Source organism: Myotis lucifugus, unplaced genomic scaffold (assembly GCF_000147115.1).
Source record: "Myotis lucifugus unplaced genomic scaffold, Myoluc2.0 scaffold_15, whole genome shotgun sequence".
NCBI lineage: Eukaryota > Metazoa > Chordata > Mammalia > Chiroptera > Vespertilionidae > Myotis > Myotis lucifugus.
In genome coordinates, this window is record NW_005871063.1 from 14,961,139 (window position 1) to 14,982,225 (window position 21,087).

Sequence of the window (21,087 nt, forward strand, 5' to 3'; positions counted from 1 at the left end):
GTGTCTTCTATTCTCTTTTCTAGGTCCTCATGAGAGCATTAAGGGACTTCAATATGCCTAAAATAGTGACCGACGACATCCCCGTGTTTCTGGGCCTGGTTGGCGACCTGTTTCCAGCCCTGGACGTGCCCCGGAGGAGGGCGCCGCACTTGGAGCAGATGGTCAGGCAGTCCACCCTGGAGCTCCACCTGCAGCCCGAGGAGAGCTTCATCCTCAAAGTACAGGAGCCTTTCCTTGTCCTGGAGCCCCTGAGATGTGTGGTGACAACCCCGTGGTTAAGTGACACTGAACCAAGACTTCGATTTACATGTTACACTAACCTCAATATGACCTTACCATACACTGCAAGGCATTCTAATATGGCAATCTTTACTAAAATGAATATAACTAGTTTGTCATCCGGCCTCTAAGAAGATGAAAACACACATATGATTAAGTCTTGGTTTTAAATGTAAGCATGCTTTTTATTCATTTATAAAAGTACTTGCTCCTTCTTGGTGGCATGCATCAAAAATCAATTTTGCTCTTTTCTCTCCAGTTTAGAGAAAATTGGGTACATGTTTTAATGGGAAGATATTTCTACATGTATGACACCCTCTGACTTATTAAAGGCATGTGCATGTGTGTGCTCAAGTTGGGTATAGTGAGTACATGGATGTTAAAATACATAGAGTGTCTGTTTTAGATGTTTTACTAGTAGAGCAGGGGTGGGGAACATCAGACCCACAGGCCGTATAAGGCTCTAGAAATCATTTGGTCTGGCCCTGCCAAGGCATTAGGGGTGAGGTTGACCAAATATAGCAGGCTGATTTTCAAGTTAATAATTTTGTATGGCCCGTGAATGATGTTATAAATATCCAGATGGTTACTTATAAGGTTCCACACCCCTGCTTTAAAGGATATAAGTCATTACTCAGAGGCAGATGATGATTGGCCGGGCACCGTTTTGTTCAGGATCATGAAGTCACTGAGTTTGTAAGCAGCCCCTGCCATGTCCCAGCCCCACTGTACTTCCCTCTGCCTGTGTCAGGGATTCACTGAGCAGCGGTGTTCCAACGGAGAAATAATACAGTCATTAATAACAATTAATACAAGAATAAACTCTGTGTTTTGTGTACTCATAGCTGTAAACCTACTTTTGCCCCAGCCTGTATAATGTTGTCAGTGGGGACTGGCTTCGATTGTAAGGAAAGAATTGGGTAAAAATGGGTAGTTTTTGTTTGTTTTTAACCACAAACTCCTGGAAGGAAACCAGTGATGGCTGTTTGGTCCGCAGGTGGTCCAGCTGGAGGAGCTGTTGGCCGTGCGGCACTCCGTCTTCGTGGTTGGAAATGCAGGCACGGGGAAGAGTCAGGTAGAGTGAGCTGCCTGTGCGCTTTCAGCCTTGGGAAGAACACTTTTTTTGGGGGGGGGGAGGGCTCTTTTCAGTTCTACTTAGGGGTTCCCTTCAGTGAAGTCCACCATAATGAGAGATAATCTGAGACTCTAATACTGTTCTTTGACCAATGGACACTGTTTTCCTCTGTATTGGAGACTGGGAGAGTAACAAATAGAACATCACGTGAGCTATTTAGCATCTTCTTCACTCATTTATATGTGCGGCATTCTATTTTATGCATCTTTCAATAATGGAATTCTGCCTGAATTTTTTTATTCCAAGTTAACATGTTGAGAGACTCGCGAGTAAGATACCTACCTGCCTTGCAGGGTTCGATTGGCCCCACCTACATTTATCAGAACTATTTTGTCATCTTTTCCAAGTTATAATAGGTTCTCCTTAATGTCATTAAGAAAACCCAAACATTTTTCATTAATACTCTCTCAGAATATAGAACTCTAGAGGGCCAGAAAAAAACTTGGAAAAAGGGAGGCAGCAGAAACCACATTTTTGAGGTACTTGTTATGCACAGTTTGAGGTGCTGATTCGGTGTATTACCTGTGATTTCCTCTGAGCAATGAGGATATGCCATGGGTATTGTAATTCCCATTTTTAGTTCACTGCTTGATTTTGCTTGGTCTTTACTGACAGTCCTGGTAACTTATTTTTTTAGTTGGTAGACAGTATATGCAGAAATGCATGCATTTTTAATTTAGGGTGCTTGAGTATAAATACATTTAGTAGCCAATGACTAAGATAATCAGAGTGGGCATATGAGACTGAGCATGGGTGGATAGAGACCTTGCCAGTATTAGGATCTGAACCCAGAATGGAACAGTTGTAAAGGGAGGCCCTGTATAGGGATCTTTCCAGTGAAAAATGTAGTAATTGAAATATTAAAGTTGATATCTGAAAGGCCTGTAATTATTTTATTAGAATAAGTTTCAGATGCTGACTATGGCTTAAGGAAGGAAAAATTAAATTATATGATTTTCAGTAGATTAATGGTTTCTAAAAATGTCAGCTTACTATTCCTAAGACATTCAGTTGCTTTCATCTATTCTTCACGAATTCTCTTCTCTTCAGCCTTTACTTAAGCTGATGTAACTAGAGCACCCAAGCTCAGGGACCATGTTATTTAACACCTCATTATTCCCAAGTATTTGGCAGTTGTCTGCCAGTCCTTCAAACCTCTGTGAGAAGATCAGGAGGATAAACATCTAAAAGAAAACCCATGGCTTTTTGGAGAAATCAAAAAGGGTAGTTGGGGCAGATATTTGGGTGAAGGTGTCAATGAATTAAACAGACACACAGTGAGCACCTATCCTGCATTTCTCATCCTCAAGGCTTCTCTTCCTCACGATCTAGATCAGGGTTTCTCAGCAGCAGCACCGCTGACATTCAGGAGCAGCTCACCCTTTGTCGTAGGGCCTGCCCTGTGCATTGCAGGATGGTCAGCAGCACCTGTGGCCTCTGACCACTACCTGCCCAGTAACACGCCCTCTTCCCTTAAGTCAAGACAACCTGCTGTTGAGAATTATTGCTCCAGATTCTAGATCTCAAAGCACACCCAGACCAGCATCATAGGGATCGCCTGGGACCTTCTAAGAAATGCCACTCACCAGTCCCACCCCAGACCTATAGAATCTGAAACTCGTGATTGGGTCCAGCGGTCTGTGTTTAAACACCCTCTAAGCCAAGCATGTCAAGCTCAAAGGCTAACACGGGCCAAATAAATGAGGCATGTGGCCCGCTGGCTGCGAGTTTGACATGCTTGCTCTAAGCGATTCTGATGCAAGCTCAATTTTGAGCACAATCTAAATAGTACAGGCAGAGTGGATTTTAATAGCATGAAGAGGAACACTTGCTTACATAAATAGTCCTTCACTTTGCACGTGTGGTTAAAAATCTCACATGATAGAGTGACTTTCTCTAGTCTACGTTGTTCAGGGAATCAGTGAACTGATCCTGAGGATGGCAGGATTAAATTGTTCAAGATGGTAATGAAATGTGCGCATGTAAATTTTCTTCCTCTCTCAGTCATAGTACACGTAGAACATCTAGGAACATAATGAATACGGAACATCATCTGAAATCTTTTGCTTTCCATTTGGCTTACATTAATATTAATTTTCTTAGCTTTTTTTTCTTCCTTCTTCCCTTCAGATTTTGAGAACACTGTACCGAACATATGTTAACATGAAACAGAAACCCATTTGGAATGACTTAAACCCTAAAGCTGTGACAACAGATGAACTCTTTGGTTTCATACATCACACTACCCGTGAATGGAAAGATGGCAAGTAGTGTTTCCCCTTCTGAAGTGCTAAAAATTTCTCATTTCTATCCAGAAAGCCATTTTTCAGTTCAAGTCAATTTTAGTCATAGTTGTAGATTTACTGTTTATGTGTCTGCATTACCGGAGATAGAGCAGCATTTATAACCTGTAAATTAAAGCTGGATTTGAATAAGGGGTCGGTTTGCATTCCGCAGGGTTGTGCTCAGAGCTGTGTATTTTATCCCACCTCAGTTAAGTCAGGGCTCATGTAAACCAGGAAAGAAGTCAACTCAAATGCCTCAGGGAATGTCTATAAAGTACCTGATGCAAGACACCGACTGAGTTACAGGCAGGCACTGTGCTGGGTGCCAGGGACAGAATTCAATGATGTATTTCTTGCCTTGAAAGCATTTGCAGGCAAACAGACCCCTTTGGTAAAATCTGTTATTATTACTTCTCATTTGTTTAAATGCACTGTCCTTGGCATCATCCTTGGGTCTTTTCTCCCTTTCACACCCTGCCTTCAGCTTTACAGCAAATCCTACAGGCATATAAAATACACAGTCTATTCCAGTACTTTCTCCTCCTCTGCAGCTACCACATGAGTCCAGCCAGTCTCCCTGCAGTTCATTTTCCATACAGCAGACAGAGGGCGCTCTTCAGGATGTTAGCTCTCTATTGGCCATTTCCAGTGGGTTCCATCATCCTTAGATTCCAACCTTTATCCATGGCCTACACAGTTCTTATGGGATGAGATCCTCCTTCCCCATCTCTGACCTCATTTCCTGCGCATGCCCGTAACCTACGATATATGACCCATAAACCTTGGCCTCCTTGCTCTTCCTGGAACACGCCAAGCATCTTCTCATCAAGGGGCCTTTACGCTTGAAGTTCCCACCGTCTGCAACACTAACAGTATCTGCACAGCCTCCTCCCTTAGGTTATTGAAATGTCCGGCCAAGCGTCACTTCAGAGAAGACTTTCTTGGCGACTCTGTGTATAGAAGCCTGTCTTGTCATTCTCTGTCCTTTTCTTATGTGGAAAATGAAATGAAACCGGCCTTTGGTCTAGACAGCCTAGGTATGGCTCAAAACGTATTACGCACTGCCCTCCGGAGAGAGGCAGCACATTCACAGCAAATTTATTTACTTCATGAACGAGCTTCTACTGGGAGAAATACAGTTTTATTTTGGAAACAAACAGCACTCAACTCCATTATACATAGCATGTTAAGATTGTTCACTCTTCATTTATAGGTCTCTTCTCATCTATTCTGCGAGAACAAGCAAATCTTACACAGGATGGACCAAAATGGATAGTCCTGGACGGAGATATTGATCCCATGTGGATTGAATCACTAAATACTGTCATGGATGATAACAAGGTGGGTAATACCTCAGTGCTAAACTTTAAACATGACACCTCCATTGAATTCCATTCACTTGTGGATTTTAGTACTCGCTTTTAATCATGAGCCTGATGTTCTTTACGTAGTTACTCTTTTGATAAGTGCCACTTTCCTGCTAATTCTCTTCACTGGTAAAGAATTTAAGTGAATACATTTTTCTTGCCTGTATAAATTTAAACATCTTTATAAGGAGATACGTATTCAAGAATGTAGCTCATACACATTTTACCATTTTCAAAGAGCCAGGCATAAATTATTACATGTTATCTTTGATTAAGGATGGAATGCGTGGGTTGTAAGGGACAAGTTGGAAATTAAGTAGTTCCTATGGCTACTGACTGAATATAAATGCATTCCTAAGCGTTTGCCATGGTTAATCCAGCATTCCCAGCAAAACCAAAGGGTGATGGCATCGGTCTGTGAGATACTACTTAAGCAACACCAGATCTATCAGGAGAAAAAAAAATCAGAAATCATTAATACAGAATAGAATTAGTCACCCCCCCCTTAAATTAACAGTAATTACTGCTTCCTGAACTAAGACATTGTCTATCATAAAATATAGGTCTCAGATCTTCATACTTGCATGAGTTTCTATAGCAAATTGATAATTGTGGTATTTCAGACTCTAAAGATGATTTATTTTTGTGGAATTCGGGCCTTGTCATGTAATCAACACTTCGAACAAATGTCTTATATTTAGTAATAATTAACCACAGTTATTTAGAGTTGGCATCAATAAGTCCGTATTGGTAAGTTTGTTCCTCAAGGGTCAGTGAGCTCCCTCTGGAATGAACTGAGATCTTTAATTGAGATCTTTTTTCAGACTGTACGCACTTCTGTCTCCGGACAGTGAGCTCATAGCCTTTGGCACTGGGCAGGGGAAGTACTTTGTGCTGGGATGGAGAATTGGCAGGGCCCTTTTCTCCCGAGTGACAGGGCCTCCTTTGTGCTGTGCTGCTCTGTCCAGGTGCTGACCTTGGCCAGCAATGAGCGCGTAGCCCTTGCGCCCTCCATGAGGCTGCTCTTTGAGATCCATCACTTACGGACAGCAACCCCGGCCACTGTTTCCAGAGCTGGTGTTCTGTATGTGAACCCACAAGATTTGGGCTGGAATCCGTGAGTACTGCTTTTTTTTTTTTAAGATTGTGGTAAAACATACATAATATAAAATTTACCATTTTAACCATTTTTAAGTGTACAGTTCAGTGGCATTAAGTACACTCACTTTGCTGTACAACCACCACCACCGACCATCTCCTTGACTTTTTCTGTCTTCCCAAACTGAAGCCCCATATCCATTACAGGGGTGGGGAACGTTTTTCCTGCCAAAGGGCCATCTGGATACTTATCATTTACGGGCCACACAGAATTATCAACTTAAAAATTAGCCTGCTCTGTTTGGTCAAACATTTAACTAACTCACCCCTAATGCCCTGGCAGGGCCAGATCAAATGATTCTGTGGGCCTTTTGGGGATCAAGCTGTAACCCGGGCATATGCCCCGACCGGGAATGGAATCAGTGACCTCTTGCTTCCTGGGTTGACACTCAACTGCTGAGCCACACCCAGCCGGGCTGCTTCTATCCTTTGACTGTTGCAAATAATGTTTCTATGATCAGGGCATACAGATATCCCTTTGATCCCTACTTTTAATTATTCTGGATATACTGGTGTACCCACAAGTGGAACTAGGAGATCATTTGGGAGTTATAATTTTATTTTTAGAAGAGCTACCATACTGTTTTCCATGGTGGCTGTACCATTTTACATTCCCAACAGGGCACAAAGGCTCCAGTGTCTGCATGTCCTCGCCGAAACTTGTCATTTTCTCTATTTTTTATGGTAGCCATCCTAATGGGAATGAAGTGGTATCTCATTTCGGTTTTGATTTGCATTTTCATAATGATTACTCACGTTGAGCATCTTTTCATGTGCTTTTTGGCCATCTGTATGTTTTATTTGGAGAAATGACTATTTCAGTCCTTTACCTACTTTTAAATCTAGTTGTGTTTGGTTTTGTTGTTATGAACATTTCTCTTTTTAACCTTAGTTTTCAAAAGAGCTAAACATTTATATGATCATTTGAAGAAGGAATTAGTTATTAAATTTAAAGCTGCTTAATTAGACTCATTTAAAGATAACTAAGTTAGCACCTGGGTGCCTTTGTCATTTTCAGTTGGACATTATCCTCTTCACACCTTGTACATGTTAAGAAACCAGTATTTGTTGAAAAAGTGAATAAATAACAAGAGCTCCTATGGAGCGCTTAGATATAAATATATCACTTAGTGAGCATATGTGTGTTTGTGTGTACACATATGTGCATCCATGAGCTGTGGCAATGCTTTTTTTTAAGATTTTTTTTAAGATTTAGAACAAGCTCATTGTGCTACTTGCTTACTCTTCACATGCTCTCGGTTCCCATGGTCCATCCTGGTGGTCACCTGTCGCCTCCTTTAGCACTCGCACTGTGCTGTGCAGTGTCTGAGCTCTGCAAGCGAGCAGGTGCTGAGGCTGGCGTGTTTCCGTGTCTGGCTCTTCTGTGCCCCTCCACCGTGCTTCGTGCCCACAGGCCATCCTGTGTGGGCCACACCAATGGGCTCCTGGCCCTGTGGCCTCTGGTTGCTTTGGCCAGTGAGGAGCCTGGCAGGAAATGAGAAGGAGAGGAGATGAGGTCATGCTATTTATTCTCCTGGCTCCCTCCCCACAGGGTCACATCAGGATGGCTGTGTCCCTCAACTGCAGGTCACAGCTCCTCTTAGCTCTCTCCCTAAGATTCTTTCCTTCCAGGCGCTCGTAGTCCGTCAGTCTTGTCCTTGCAGGCGTAGGTGCCATGATCATTCCACAGTTCACCCCCTGGCATGGCTGAAAGTATCCTTTTGGCTTTGTCTTCCTAATCCTCTCCCTGCATTGGCTGAGCTTGTCATCTTCTACCCTCGTAACCCCATCCTTTCATTTGGGGGCGCTGCATACCCATAAACATAAAGATTCAGAAATACATAACCGACATACACTGCTGATCAGCAGTGTCCTTGGAACTTCTGACATTTGTCCAGGCCACTGAGAATGACAGAGAACCTGACGCTGGTTCTTAGGAGCCAATTGTAGAGAGCTCTGATGACTTCCTGCTGTGTCCGCTACGACAGATTCCAACCTCGACTATTGACCACATACAAAAGGCTAATTTTTAAGTTGAGAATTTTGTATGGCCTGAGAATGATGTTACAAATATCCAGATGGCCGTTGGCAGGAAAAGGGCATGCCAACCCTGCAACAGTCCCCGCCCCTTCCCCATCAACAATAAGCTCTGGACACTCAGATTCCACTCTGGCAGCTGGTGCAGTAGGATGAGCAGCTGAGGGTAGGTGTGGCCTTCCGGCCTCGGTCCCAGTAGCTAGCACCTGTTGTACATTGTTTCCTTGTCCCGTGCTGCCCACTGTCGCCGTCACCCAGATATGCTCTCTCAGGTTACCATCATGAACCGGACTTCAGCTGAAACCATTCCTCTTGGACCTGAAAGAGTTTGACAGTTCATATTTTGTAAATCTAATAAGAGTGTAAGGGTAGTTAAATATTTAATAAAACCCTATTATGAAACCGTGTGAAAATCAAAGGGAGCCTTTTATAAGCTAATCATCTTGCCTTCGTTTCTTCTGATACTGAAAATGTGAACTCGGACTTGCTTAAAGCAAGGTATAGTGGTAATTGCTGTGGTCTCACGACTTCTCCGCGGGCAGCTGAATGTATTTATTATCGCTGCTTTTTATTGAATGAGAATTTTTTGAGCAGTTATTTTTCATTTAACATCATACAGTTTCTCCCCAGGGACTACTGTGGATGCTACAGAGCCATGCTTCGTTTCATTCATAAGTATTATTTTATGAAGAAGTTAGAGATACTGTATCAAAATTGATAATATATAAGTTTCAGATAAAAAAGCATGTACCCAAGAATGAGATACCAATTCAGAGCCAGGTATTGGAAACACATTATCAGCCATTAATCCAGTGGAAAAAGGGGCACTTTGAAATAGCCTTATATGGAATTTTCAACTTTTTATTTCTAACTGATTTTTTATTACTAAACTAGAGGCCCGGTGCACGAATTCATGCACAGGTGGGGTCCGGCTGGCCCACCCCGATGGGGGCCATCGGGGCCAGGCCAGCAAGGGGGAGGGGACGCAGGAGGTTGGCCAGCCAGCCCCACCCCTGATCGGGGCAGGGGTGCCCATAGGGCTGGTTGGCCAACACAGTGCATGTCATCACGACTGGTCGTTCTGTTGTTCTGTCGTTCTGGTGACTTGGCTTTTATATATATAGATAATCGATGCCAAGATTAATCTAGAAAAATCCTAAGCTGTTTTCATAAATACAGCCCACCCTATGTGGAAGTTTCAGTCCTCTAAATATTTTAAAGGGTCATTTTAAAATATTTGCAGCTTCAGAAGTAGAATGAGCTCACTACACGTGTCCCTGAAATGCTGCACCACGCTGTGTGGAGGGGGCGCTTTTGAGCCGGAGAAGTTCTGCTTCCCAAGCCCAGGGTTCGGGAAACGCTTTGCTGTGTTCTTCCTCAGGTACGTGGCCAGCTGGATCGACAGAAGGCAGCATCAATCAGAAAAGGCCAACTTAACGATTCTTTTTGATAAGTACGTGCCTGCGTGCCTGGATAAGCTGAGGACGAGCTTCAGAACCATCACCTCCGTTCCCGAGAGCAGCCTGGTGCAGGTGTGCCTTCCGTTACGTTGTGTGCCGTCCTAGTCCTGGGGCGGGAGTGGGCTGATCAAGGCCACAGGAGGGTTTGCTCTTTCTAGAAGATGGAGAGCTTTCTGGAGCCGAGGTTTCTCCAACCCCTCGTTCTCTAGCCCCCATGTTCCCCAGGGCTTTTTTGCAAACCCCCGTCACACACCTGTCACCTTCTATTATTGTTCGGGTTTGTAGCCTCTTTCATAAGATTGTGAACTAGAGAGCTGAAGCCACCTTTTACTTACTTTTATATCTCCAAAGGTTTACATAGTGACTAGCATACAGCAGATGCTGACTATGTCTGTATTGAATCATGAATTCCTCCCAAGTATATTTGCATAAACTATGAAGATCAAAGTGGTAACAGCCTTATTTCTTTTTCTCTAAGTAACTGGCCCAGAAAAGGTGTTCAGTATTTTTTTTTAAGTGCAAAATATCCCTGTAATTAAAGATGCTGACCACCGAGAGAGAGAAAGCTTCTGGCCTCTACCCCATGGGTGTCATTACCCACTGGCCTACCACCTCCCCTCTCCTTCTTTTCTCCCCTCCCCTCCCCAAAACATTCCTAAAGGCAGCTCACTCTAGATGAGAGGCCATTATTCCCGGGGTAATTTTTTTAAATACTCGTGAGACGGCTGGTAAGAGTGAAGGGCATGATACGTTGTCATGGAAGCAAATAGAAATAATTCACAGTACACAGAAATGAAGGCTGTGATCTGAGTCTCAGCATGAGGAACGACCGCCTGCCTTTTATAACTATAAAACTTCACAAAGGATTGATAATTAGAAACCTTTTTTTTTTGCCTTATAGGAGCAAAATTGTTTTCAAAGTACTTTGTTACCATTAACTTACTATGTTACCAAATTTGTTTGAAGCTAAATGAGAAAAAGTCAGCAGCATAATAAGAAGAGAAAGTTGAGGTTTTGGGATAATTCACACACCAATTAAGTAAAGGCTAGTCTTCGCCGGTAATTATCTGAGGTGTAATTTGTTTCTGGAGGCAGGTCTGCATTCATTCATAATTAATTATGCGGGCAGCCTAATTGGACTTCCTCTGGTGTCATACTTGTAAGAAACCTGGTTGTGTTCTTTCTCGGGTCGGCTTGTGTATCTGTGTGATTCTCTGTGGTGTGATCCTGTTCATTCAAGAGTCGTGTGAAAATAGGCCGTAGGAATTAATATGACTTTTGCTCTCGCTTCCTCCTCTTGTAGTATTCAGAAATGGCATTTTCTCCTCAGCTCCTTTTTAGCTGTTTTATACTATAGTCTCTTTTCTGTGATGAATTATAAGGACAGGGATTTGAAACAAAAATGGGCATCAAAGAGAATAGCGTAAAGTGACTACTTTAAGACATGAATGTATTGTGTTTCCTGGCACACGGAACTTCTTTGCTTTAAGTTCAGTAAGGTGTAGTAACTCAGATTATGCACTGAAGTATGACTTTATTCATTGCTGACACAGAGCTCAAAATATGTTCTAAGTACTGTGTTTGGGAGAAAATGAAAAAAAAAACACCTAAGTTATTAGAGTGTTCGGATCAAAGGATCACTTAACATTGAGACCTTCCAGTCTTTTTGTTACGATTTGAACAGTTCCTTCGACCAGCATGGCTTCCACTCAGAAATAGCAAAGCCTCCGTGCTGAACATTATTTTTCTTGATAACAAATCGGTGAGTTTTCTTCTAGGAGAAAAAAAAAAGATTTTAAATTGGCAAACATAACACAATATAAAATGCTGGCAATCAAGAGAGAAGATGGAAAAATAGAACAGGCAGTTACCTATTAAAATTAAAAGCCTTTCCCAGCTATTTCCAGGATCCTTGCTCCACGTCACCCTGGCTTTTCGCCACCGTTCAGGGCTGGGAGGGAAGGCAGGCCTCCCTGGCTGTGTGAAAGCGTGTGTTGCTGTGCACATGGAAGTGACAGGAACCTGTTGCTGTCTCCAACAGCCAGGGGCAGGGGGTCAAGAGTTTGGAGGGTCTGTGACGAAGCTAATTCATGACAACTGTTTTGTGCTATAGAGAACTAGGTCAAAACCACAGTGATTACTGGTTATTATTTCCTGTGGGAACGGCCTTTGCAGCAGCCACGCCCCCTTCATTACTGACCTGATACCCTGACCATGGGGTGTGTTTCACCCCAGCAGAGCACATTGGGGTTCCCCTGGAGGGTATGGAGAACAAGTTCCTGAACAGCACTTCATCCAAGACTAAATTTAGTCTGATGTCCGACAAAATGCCACAGGCCGAGGCTGCCAGTCGACTTTCTAAATTTATGACAACAGGTGGGAAGACGGCTGCGGAAGCACTAGGGGAAAGCGGGGTATCTAGATGTGCAGCAGGAGGGAGACAGTTCAGGAAGCCCTCCCACCAGTGACCTTCATTCATTCATTCATTCCTGATGATGTAGGAAGTTAGGGCTGTAGAATACTCTGTGTGGTCTGACTCTCTATTTATAAAAAGGAGATCATATATATATATATATATATATATATACACACACACACACACACACACACACACACACACACATATATATTCCCCATTATCATTATTTTTTTTGCTTATATGTATTCCCATTTGTTACAGTGATTATTAATTGGGTAATTCAAGAATTTAATTTTTCAATCGTTTATTACGTAGAAGATCAGTTTGATTGAAAGTGGCAAAGGTGTTCCACCATCGATGCAGAAACGCGAGGCAGTCATTCTTGTCTCTCAATGTACAAATCACAGAGTTGGGAACAGTCGTGCACTCTCTTCAGGATGAAGTGGATTTGTTAATGTCTTGTGAACGTACTCCACGGTTGGAAAAATATGCTGCCCTAAATGAATGGCTGTTTCTTGGTCTTTAGACGATTTGTGCTCTTCTGGAATGTTTGTTGACTCCGGAAAACGTACCTTCCGACAGCCCCAAAGACGTGTACGAAGTCTATTTTGTCTTCGCTTGTGTCTGGGCCTTCGGAGGTGCCCTGCTGCAAGACCAGGTGTGTCTACAACTGGGAGGGGTTGTTACCACGTGTGACCCCTGTGCTCTTGTTATGTGACATATGTCTGTCCTCCTTGCCCCGCTCTCCCCTAAGCCGGGACACTGTCCAGGAGAACACATCCAGGCTGTTGATTCTGACCTTGGCTGACAAAGCCAGATCCATAGCCTCCCACCGGATCGCCCTCCGGAGCTCAAGGCTGTGTGCACCTGCCCCTGGAGCCAGGCCACAGTGTGCCCGAGACGGCTCTACACCTGCCCACCCCCACCCCCAATTGGTTCTTCCTCTTTGTTCTTTCTTTCCCTAAGCGACTCTCAACATTCCTGCCAGCCGCTCCAGTTTAAAACCTGGGGGACATTACTCTTCCTTATTCCTTATTTGTATGTCTGAGGGTCACCAGATCCTTTCAGTGTCAGTTACAACATAGCCGTGGAGTCCGTTCCCTCTTCTCCATCCCTGTGGCCTTAATTGAAGAGCACAACATATTGAAATTGTCCTGGGCTTAGCTTGGGCTTCAACAGGTGCCCCGGAATCTCGGCCTTAACCCTTTGCACTCCGAACCATTCTGGACATTGGCTACCAGCTATTCGACGCTACTTTGCGGCGGAAACGTGCATTTACAGACCCTCGTATTATTTAGTATAATTTTGGAACCAAGTAACGTATTATAATGGATATTGGACTTATATGAATTATGTGACATCGAGGAATGTATATTTGCAAAAGAAAACAATATTTTATTGTTTATAATTTTGTACAGTATGATAAGTTTTGTAACACTCCCCAATATGCATTGCAGGCTGATTAGTGCATGTTTGACAGTAATAAGTGGTTTGACGCCTGCCACCAGGTGTTTTCCTGTTAGAACACATAATGCAGTCCCATTTTCTTTGTCCCACATCGGGAATATGTAGTTTATTGTTTAATCCGACACAAAACCCGCTGACATTTCTTGTATACATCTTAGTAATTTTACGATATTTTGATTTAATTTCTTGTGCCATTTCAAGATAAAACTTCAGGAAAACATGCATGTCTCAAAAAGTTGCGTTGAAATAACTCAATTCCCCGTAATCACTAATAAACTGCAATGTCCCCTGAGAGGGGACATCCGAGTGATATGCTAGAATTCCGATGTCCCCTGAGAGGGGACAGCGGAGTGCAAAGGGTTAAAAATAGATGGCACACATCTTCCAGGCTTTCCCAGATGTTTGCAGATGTAAGCAGGGAGTTTCAGTCGGAAGGCGTCACGGCCAAGAGTGACCCATGTTTCTGTTGGTTTATTCACTCTAGGCCATAACAAACATGGTTGCTATCACCTGTGGCCCAGTCCGGCTTCTCATCACTAGATTACCACAAATCATGTCTATAAATAACTGATATTCGCTTGGCCTCCTAGGTCTTAGTCTGACCCTTCTCAGAAGCCACGTTTCCTCCCATAATCTCCAAGTGCTCTTTAAAGAAGAACAGCCCTTGGCTTTGAGTGAGAGTTTCAAGGATGGGTGTTGTATGTTTTCACATGGTTTTTCTCAGAAGCACAATTTATAATGGCTGTGGGTTTCTTCTGCATGGAGACCTTGTGTAGACTTTCTCCCTCTCCTCAAGGCCCCATGGCTTTTTATCAGTGCTTTCCACAGGTTTTCCTTTTCCCAAAACTGGGAGCCCAGGGGAAATTGCATGAGTAGGATGTTGACAGCTGAGATCTTTGGGCTGCAGACCCTACAGCTCACCTTCCTCCCAGATAGTCCTCTTTTGGAAATTTTTCCAATTTCCGAACGTGGCAGCCTTCAAGCTAGAAGCTGGGACCACCATGGTCATCGTGCTCTCCCAGACACTTTCTTCCTTATTAGTCGTCGTCATCATCATCTTTAAATTTTCCAAAGGGACCTAACTATGAAGCATTCCAAAGAGAGGTTTTGAAGTTGGAAATATGAATGAAACAGACACAAAAATATTCTTAGGATAGCCACCTATTAGTTCAACAAATTGGAGTGCCTACTTTCTGCAAGGCACGTGCTTAGGGCTTCTAATAAGCTATCTCATTGACACTTAGAAGACAAACCTATATGTACAGGTACAGCTGTCCTCTTTCTCCTTTTACAAAAAGAAACAGAAACTTAGACAAGTTAGCCTGCTTGAGGACACACAACTAACTAATATCCAAGGTTCAGACTGCAAAGGAAGGACTCAGGACTCCTGTTCTTAACCCCGGCCATAGCAGACAGCTTCCAAAATAGGCCTGACGTCAGCTCTCCCCAGGCTTCTAGCAACTGCCATCCTCATTTCTCACTTAGCTTCCGAAGTAACCTTGTCACTGGTCTTTCTGCCTCTGTGCTTGCCCATAATCCATTATCCACTCGGCAGCCAGAGTAACTTTTTAAAATGTGAACTGAATTATATGATATGCTCTACCATTAACACTTTAATGGATTTCTATTGCTTTCCCACCTTTTTAAAATTTTTCAATTATAGTTTACTTTTAATATTAGTTTGTACTGGTTTCAGGTGTATAGCATAGTGCTTAGGCAATCATATACTTTACACAGTGTTCCCCCTGATGTTTCCAGTATCCACCTGGTACCATACATAGTTATTGCAATATTATTGACTATATTCCCTATGCTGTACTTTACATCCTGTGACTATTTTGGAACTACCGATTTGGATTTCTATTTCTTTTAAGATCAAGTTAAAATTTTTAATACTATGTATGAGGCCTCCGGATCTGGCCCTGCCTACCCCTTCCTCCTCCTCCCTCTGCCACTCCCTTCCCCGCAGCTGCACTAGCCAGTGTCTTGAGCACAACAGGTTCTTTCAAAGCACAAGCTCTCTGCACACGCCGACCTCTTCCTGGTGCCCGGAGCAGCATTCTCCCGAATCTGTGCCTGTCCTCAACGATGGCTGCTCTGAGCATCCAGTTAAAATAGATACACCCCATTATTATCACTTACAGCAAACTTCACTTTCAAGATGTCTAACTTATTTATTTCTGCATTTATCGGCTTAACCTCTGCCACCACCATGTTTACCAGTTTTATAAAGTGTTCCTTTGTTCTTCATTTTCTCATTTGCCATCCATTGATGTGAATACTTAATCATTTCTTTAAAGAGATCAGCACCAATGTTTGATAACCACTGCCTTATGGTAGGTAGCATGGTAATGTGTAGAGAGTAGCTCCTCGTTCAGTTGAATAACCCGGGGGCAATTTAAAGTTCACCTAACCTTACCTTGCTTTTTAAGTTAATAATTATTCCAGAAAATTTGTACCTGATGGAAGTACAGATTTCTGCCTTTGATAGTGTCACTCTTCATAACTTACTTGTAGTTATTTCTTTTCCTTGGGTCAGTTACTCAGTCCCATTGATAATTAAGACTCTGTACTTTGCAAACACTGTGTGCTTGCAGGATTTGGAGGGGCCTTGTGTGTGTGCAGAACTAGCTGTAAGTCTGCAAGAAGGATTCCTCTTGTTCTCCTTAGCTTTCTGGTCATCAAGCTGAATTCAGTCGGTGGTGGCACAAAGAGATGAAAGCAGTGAAGTTTCCATCTCAGGGAACAATCTTCGATTATTACCTGGACCACAATACTAAGAAATTTTTGCCTTGGACGGACAAAATCCCCACATTTACTATGGATCCAGATGTCCCTCTGCAGGTAGGGTGCGGAATGTAGGCACGTTCACGCTATCCATATTTGCTGAGCTGAGGGGGAAGTGTCTCTATTATAGAAACAGTGAAGTGGCTATTATATTTCTGCAACCTCTTTATAAAAATTTCAACTTATTTCTGTGGTAATTGCTTTCTCTATATTTTCCTAGAAACTTTGTGGCTTCTGTTAAAAATTGGAGGCATATTTCTGTAGTTCAGTGGATTCTTATTTCTGACCTTATAGTAAAATTTTTAGATAGCACTTTTATATTTAACTTCTTTCCTTTAACCCTCCCCCCCAAAAAGCCATAAAATGAATATTTAATCTCCTCAACCTGAGCTGTAAATTCACACAGCAGCAGACAAACCTAAATAGAACTTTCTTATTGTTTCTCTTCATAAACTGTTCTTCTACGTTTCTTTTATGTCCAGTTATTTTTCAGTCGTATTCTAATTCTGCCACTGTTTCCTCCAAACTGTCTCCCACAACACTTCACTCCTTTCGTATGGATTGTGTCTAGCTATTTGATCACTTAACCTTACTGGGCCAAAGCCCTGCTGCCAATTTTCACTTCCGTATGGCTTGACTTTTCAAATGTTTTGTCAGCAACTAAAGGGTGGTGGACAGTCTCTTAAACTTTTACTGTATTCCCTTGTATGTCTAACACAGGGTTGGGTGGAGGTTAGGTAATTCTATAATGGAGAGCCTTGGGTGCTAGTACTTACATTGGAAAATATAAATCAGTTGCTCTCTCAAGCAATGATGTCTAAACTCTGACAATTCAAAACAGAAAGTAGGTGGGATCTCTCCCACTGGGGTTAACGTGAACTAAGAATCCATTGGACCTCAATTCTAAAGTGACTATGGTGGTTCAGATTTAAAATTTTGGAGTGTCTCTCTCTGACCCCTCTCTCATTCTGTCTTTTCCCTGCAGAGAGTTCTGGTTCACACACCAGAGACAACTCGTCTCAGATATTTCACGGAGTTATTGCTTGAGAAAGGACAACCGCTAATGCTGGTAGGATATGCCGGCGTGGGAAAAACGGTCTTCGTTGGGGACACGCTGGCGAGTCTCTCTGAGGATTACGTGGTGTCCCGCGTGCCTTTCAACTACCACACAACGTCTGCAGCTCTACAGAGTAAGTGTTCCTCTTGTCTACCTTCCAGGGACAAGAGATCAGAAACAGTCAAGCCCATGACATGCAACCCAGGGAGGTGGTGGCTTTCTCTAGGCTTTAGACATTTTCTTAGGCCTCAGAGGAATTTTTACTTATCACCATTCTGGGTAAATCTACTTTGTTCAGATATTGTGATTTTGGCTTTTCTTATCACTCATGGCTTTATTGGGGTTATTACTCTGAGGACAGCATGACATCCCTCATGTTCATTGATTTACCTCTCAACTGTTGGGTTTCCTTTAGTCAGTTTATGGGGCCTGACCACTCTGAGGGTATGCACCCAAGGAGCGATGCTCTGGTTACCTTTTCAAGTAAGAGATTGATTTAGGAGAAAATCATTCAGACTGTGTTGATGAAATGACAGGCCATGAGCTGTTAATTAAATCCCAGGAGAACTATAAGAAGAAATTTAGACTGTTGAATAAATGTGTCAATATAATCAAAAGAACCACGCAGATTTGGGGCATTCTAAGTTAGGAAAGGCAAGCAAAGTAGACTTTGGAAGCAGAGGAGAAGTAGTAGAAAGGGCTGATATTAGTAAGTCTGTCACTTGGTTCAGGAGATTAATGGGGTTATATTGGGGGAGGGGACAGCAAAACTCACTGTTCAGTTGTTTATTAAACCTGCTGAGTTGCCCTGAATGTGGTTTCTGTGTTTGACAAATAATTAGATACCACATCCCAGGCACACACTCTTCAGGATTTCCTACACCCATACTTTTCTCTCAGATATATTGACACAAAGTCATACAGGCACATGAAGAAGTATAACTGGATGTATACACAGCAGAGTGTCTTCATGCAATAGCCTCTTGTACTTCTGCACTCCAATGGCCCGAGAGAGGTGTGGGGGACTCTTTGGAGCTGTCTCCGGACGCTCCTGCAAGGGTGATAGAGAAGGACTGAGAGACGAGGCTGCGCCATGCACTAGAGTGGGTGCAGGGGAGGAAGGTGCCCAGGTCAGCAACGGCGTTGTCTGCGACGCCCTGTGTGACATCAGGCTGTAGACGTTGACTGTCCAGGAAAGAACCGGCCGGATGAGTTCTGGCTACAGGAGGGAGGTTGACAGGAGAACTTGACATAGAAGGAGGTGACCAGAGGCACAGCTCTGGTATTAGCCTGCAGAGAGGTGATATTTGAAGCCAAAGAGGGGTTGAAATGGACAGAAATGAGAAAAAAAATAAAAAAGCACTAAGGACAGAAAATTACATCTTACCTGATTGGACAGAATTATATATTGGTTTCAGGAATTCTTGAGAAACCTCTAGAGAAAAAAGCCGGTCGCAACTATGGCCCAGGAGGAAATAAAAAATTGGTTTACTTTATCGACGACATGAATATGCCCGAAGTGGACTCGTATGGCACCGTTCAGCCCCACACTCTCATTCGACAGCACATTGATTACGGGCACTGGTAAATGATTCTCTGGGTTTTACTCTCTACTGAAGTCTCATTATTGTTACTGTAGATAAACATTTGCAAATGGAATACCCTGATGTCTTCCTCTTCTGAGGAGGAGCATTCCTGCAATACCTTTTGGGTTTCACTTTGCATCGTCTTTTCATCATCTTAAGTGGCACAGATTCCCTTTGTATCTTGGGAAGAGTTGAACTGAAAAGCATTCTAGTAACATAAGCTGTCTGGCTTACGCATCAGATTCTTTAATACGTTAATTCACACTAAATTGCTTAGAGAAGCGTGGCCTTGTTCTGTGTGATGTAACCATATAGTAATATCTGGTGCTGCAGTCTGAGACACCGTCCCTCCCTCCCATTAACTCGAGGGAGACCCCCAGCCTCACTGTGGGTATTTCTAACCAGAAATAGAGTCACCTGAGAATCAATAAGCAGCAAGAGCCTGTATTGATTCGGCTCCATATGTGGGTTCTGCCAACAAAGGAGCTGTGTCGCCTTCAGTTTTCCGAGAGTTTGTTTTCATGTCCCTGAGATGATGCTGACACGCTCAGCATCACAGAGCGATTGTAAAGATCAGAGGAGACAATTGGTGATGGAGTCTTGTCGGAACTGGTGGGTTTTGTTGGGCTGTCTGTCATCTCTAGTTTTTAGATTGAAGGTTCTATTTTCTGTCTCTCAGGTATGATAGACAGAAGGTGCTACTTAAAGAAATCCACAACTGTCAGTACGTGGCCTGCATGAACCCGATGGTGGGCAGTTTCACCATCAATCCCAGACTCCAGGTAGGGGGTTGAGTCCTGCTCTCTGTCAAATAGCCTCTAAATACCATACTCAGACATTGTGGGTCTTCATTCTTGGTGCTTTTGAGTACAAGTTAAGGCGACTACTGGACATTTGGTTAAGCATGTAAGCTTTTTTTTTTTTAATTAATAGACTTTATTTCTTAGGGCAGTTTTAGGTTCACACACGGTCTCAGCAGCTTAACGGAAAGTAGAGTTCCCATGCACTCCCTCACTCCCAGCCTCCTTTTATCCTCCTGGAAACAGCTGTGTGAGTCTGCTGCATTTGTTACAGATGATGAGCCAACACTGATAAATTATTATGATCTGAAGTCCAAGTTCACACTAGAGTTCATTCTTTGTGTTGTATATTCCATGTGTTTTGGCAAATGAATAATAACAGGTGTCCACCATTACAGTATCATCTTCTATCTATCTTCTATATATATAAAAGTCTAATGTGTAAATTGTCCCCTCGGGAGTTCAACTCGGAGACCAGGAGTTTGATCACTTGCTATGATGTGTGCTGAGCACTGGCACGGAATGAAGGAAGGCCCCAGCTGGCAGCTGGCAGCCGGGGAAGGGAGGCCCTGGCCAGCCGCTGGAAGGCCCCAATCGGCCCTGATCGCCAACCAGGCCTAGGGACCCTACCCATGCACAAATTTCGTGCACCAGGCCTCTAGTACATAATATTTTCACTGTCCTAAACCCCCCCCCCCCTCTGCTCCTCTTATTCATCTCTCACCACTCCCTCATGCTCCTACACAAATCCCTAGCAACCACTTGATCCTTTTAGGGTCTTCATAGTTGCACCTTTTCCAAAATGTCCTATAGTTGGAATCTTATAGTATGTAGCCTTGTCAGATTAGCTTCTTTCACTTAGCTTAAATATGGATTTATGGTTCCTCCTTGTCTTTCCATGGGTTGGTAGCTTCTTTCTTTTTTATCACTGAATTATAATCATTGTAGGGATGTGCCACAGTTTGCTTATCCAGTCACCTTTGGAAGGGCACCTTGGTTGTTTCCACATTTTGGCAATTATGAATATACTGCTATAAATATTTATGTGCAGTTTTTTGTGTGCATATAAGCTTTTTAATAATCACTACCATCATCAACAACAACATACATGTAACAACAGCATACAGCAGTCAGTATTGCTTACTCACTTACCTGGAGTCAGTGGGGGTCGGTGAGGTGACTGATGTTTTTGGTTGGGCTCATTCACGTGTCTTGGAGTTACTGTTTGTCAGCTAATGATAAGCAAGAGC

General features: G+C 43.0%; 1 protein-coding gene across 1 annotated transcript in view; it reads left to right on the forward strand.

Annotated features, from left to right (window-relative positions):
* The window catches only part of DNAH11 (dynein axonemal heavy chain 11), a gene marked incomplete at its 3' end in the record, with an annotated part of 169,262 nt that overhangs the window by 77,524 nt on the left and 70,651 nt on the right, over positions 1-21,087 (forward strand). The window contains exons 36-46 of the mRNA XM_023750793.1: positions 24-218; positions 1,277-1,354; positions 3,545-3,677; positions 4,913-5,040; positions 6,035-6,183; positions 9,643-9,793; positions 12,667-12,798; positions 16,278-16,451; positions 17,380-17,584; positions 18,870-19,035; positions 19,717-19,819. Of these exons, the coding sequence (XP_023606561.1) occupies positions 24-218; positions 1,277-1,354; positions 3,545-3,677; positions 4,913-5,040; positions 6,035-6,183; positions 9,643-9,793; positions 12,667-12,798; positions 16,278-16,451; positions 17,380-17,584; positions 18,870-19,035; positions 19,717-19,819 (1,614 nt within the window). The remainder of the gene's footprint in view (positions 1-23; positions 219-1,276; positions 1,355-3,544; positions 3,678-4,912; positions 5,041-6,034; positions 6,184-9,642; positions 9,794-12,666; positions 12,799-16,277; positions 16,452-17,379; positions 17,585-18,869; positions 19,036-19,716; positions 19,820-21,087) is intronic.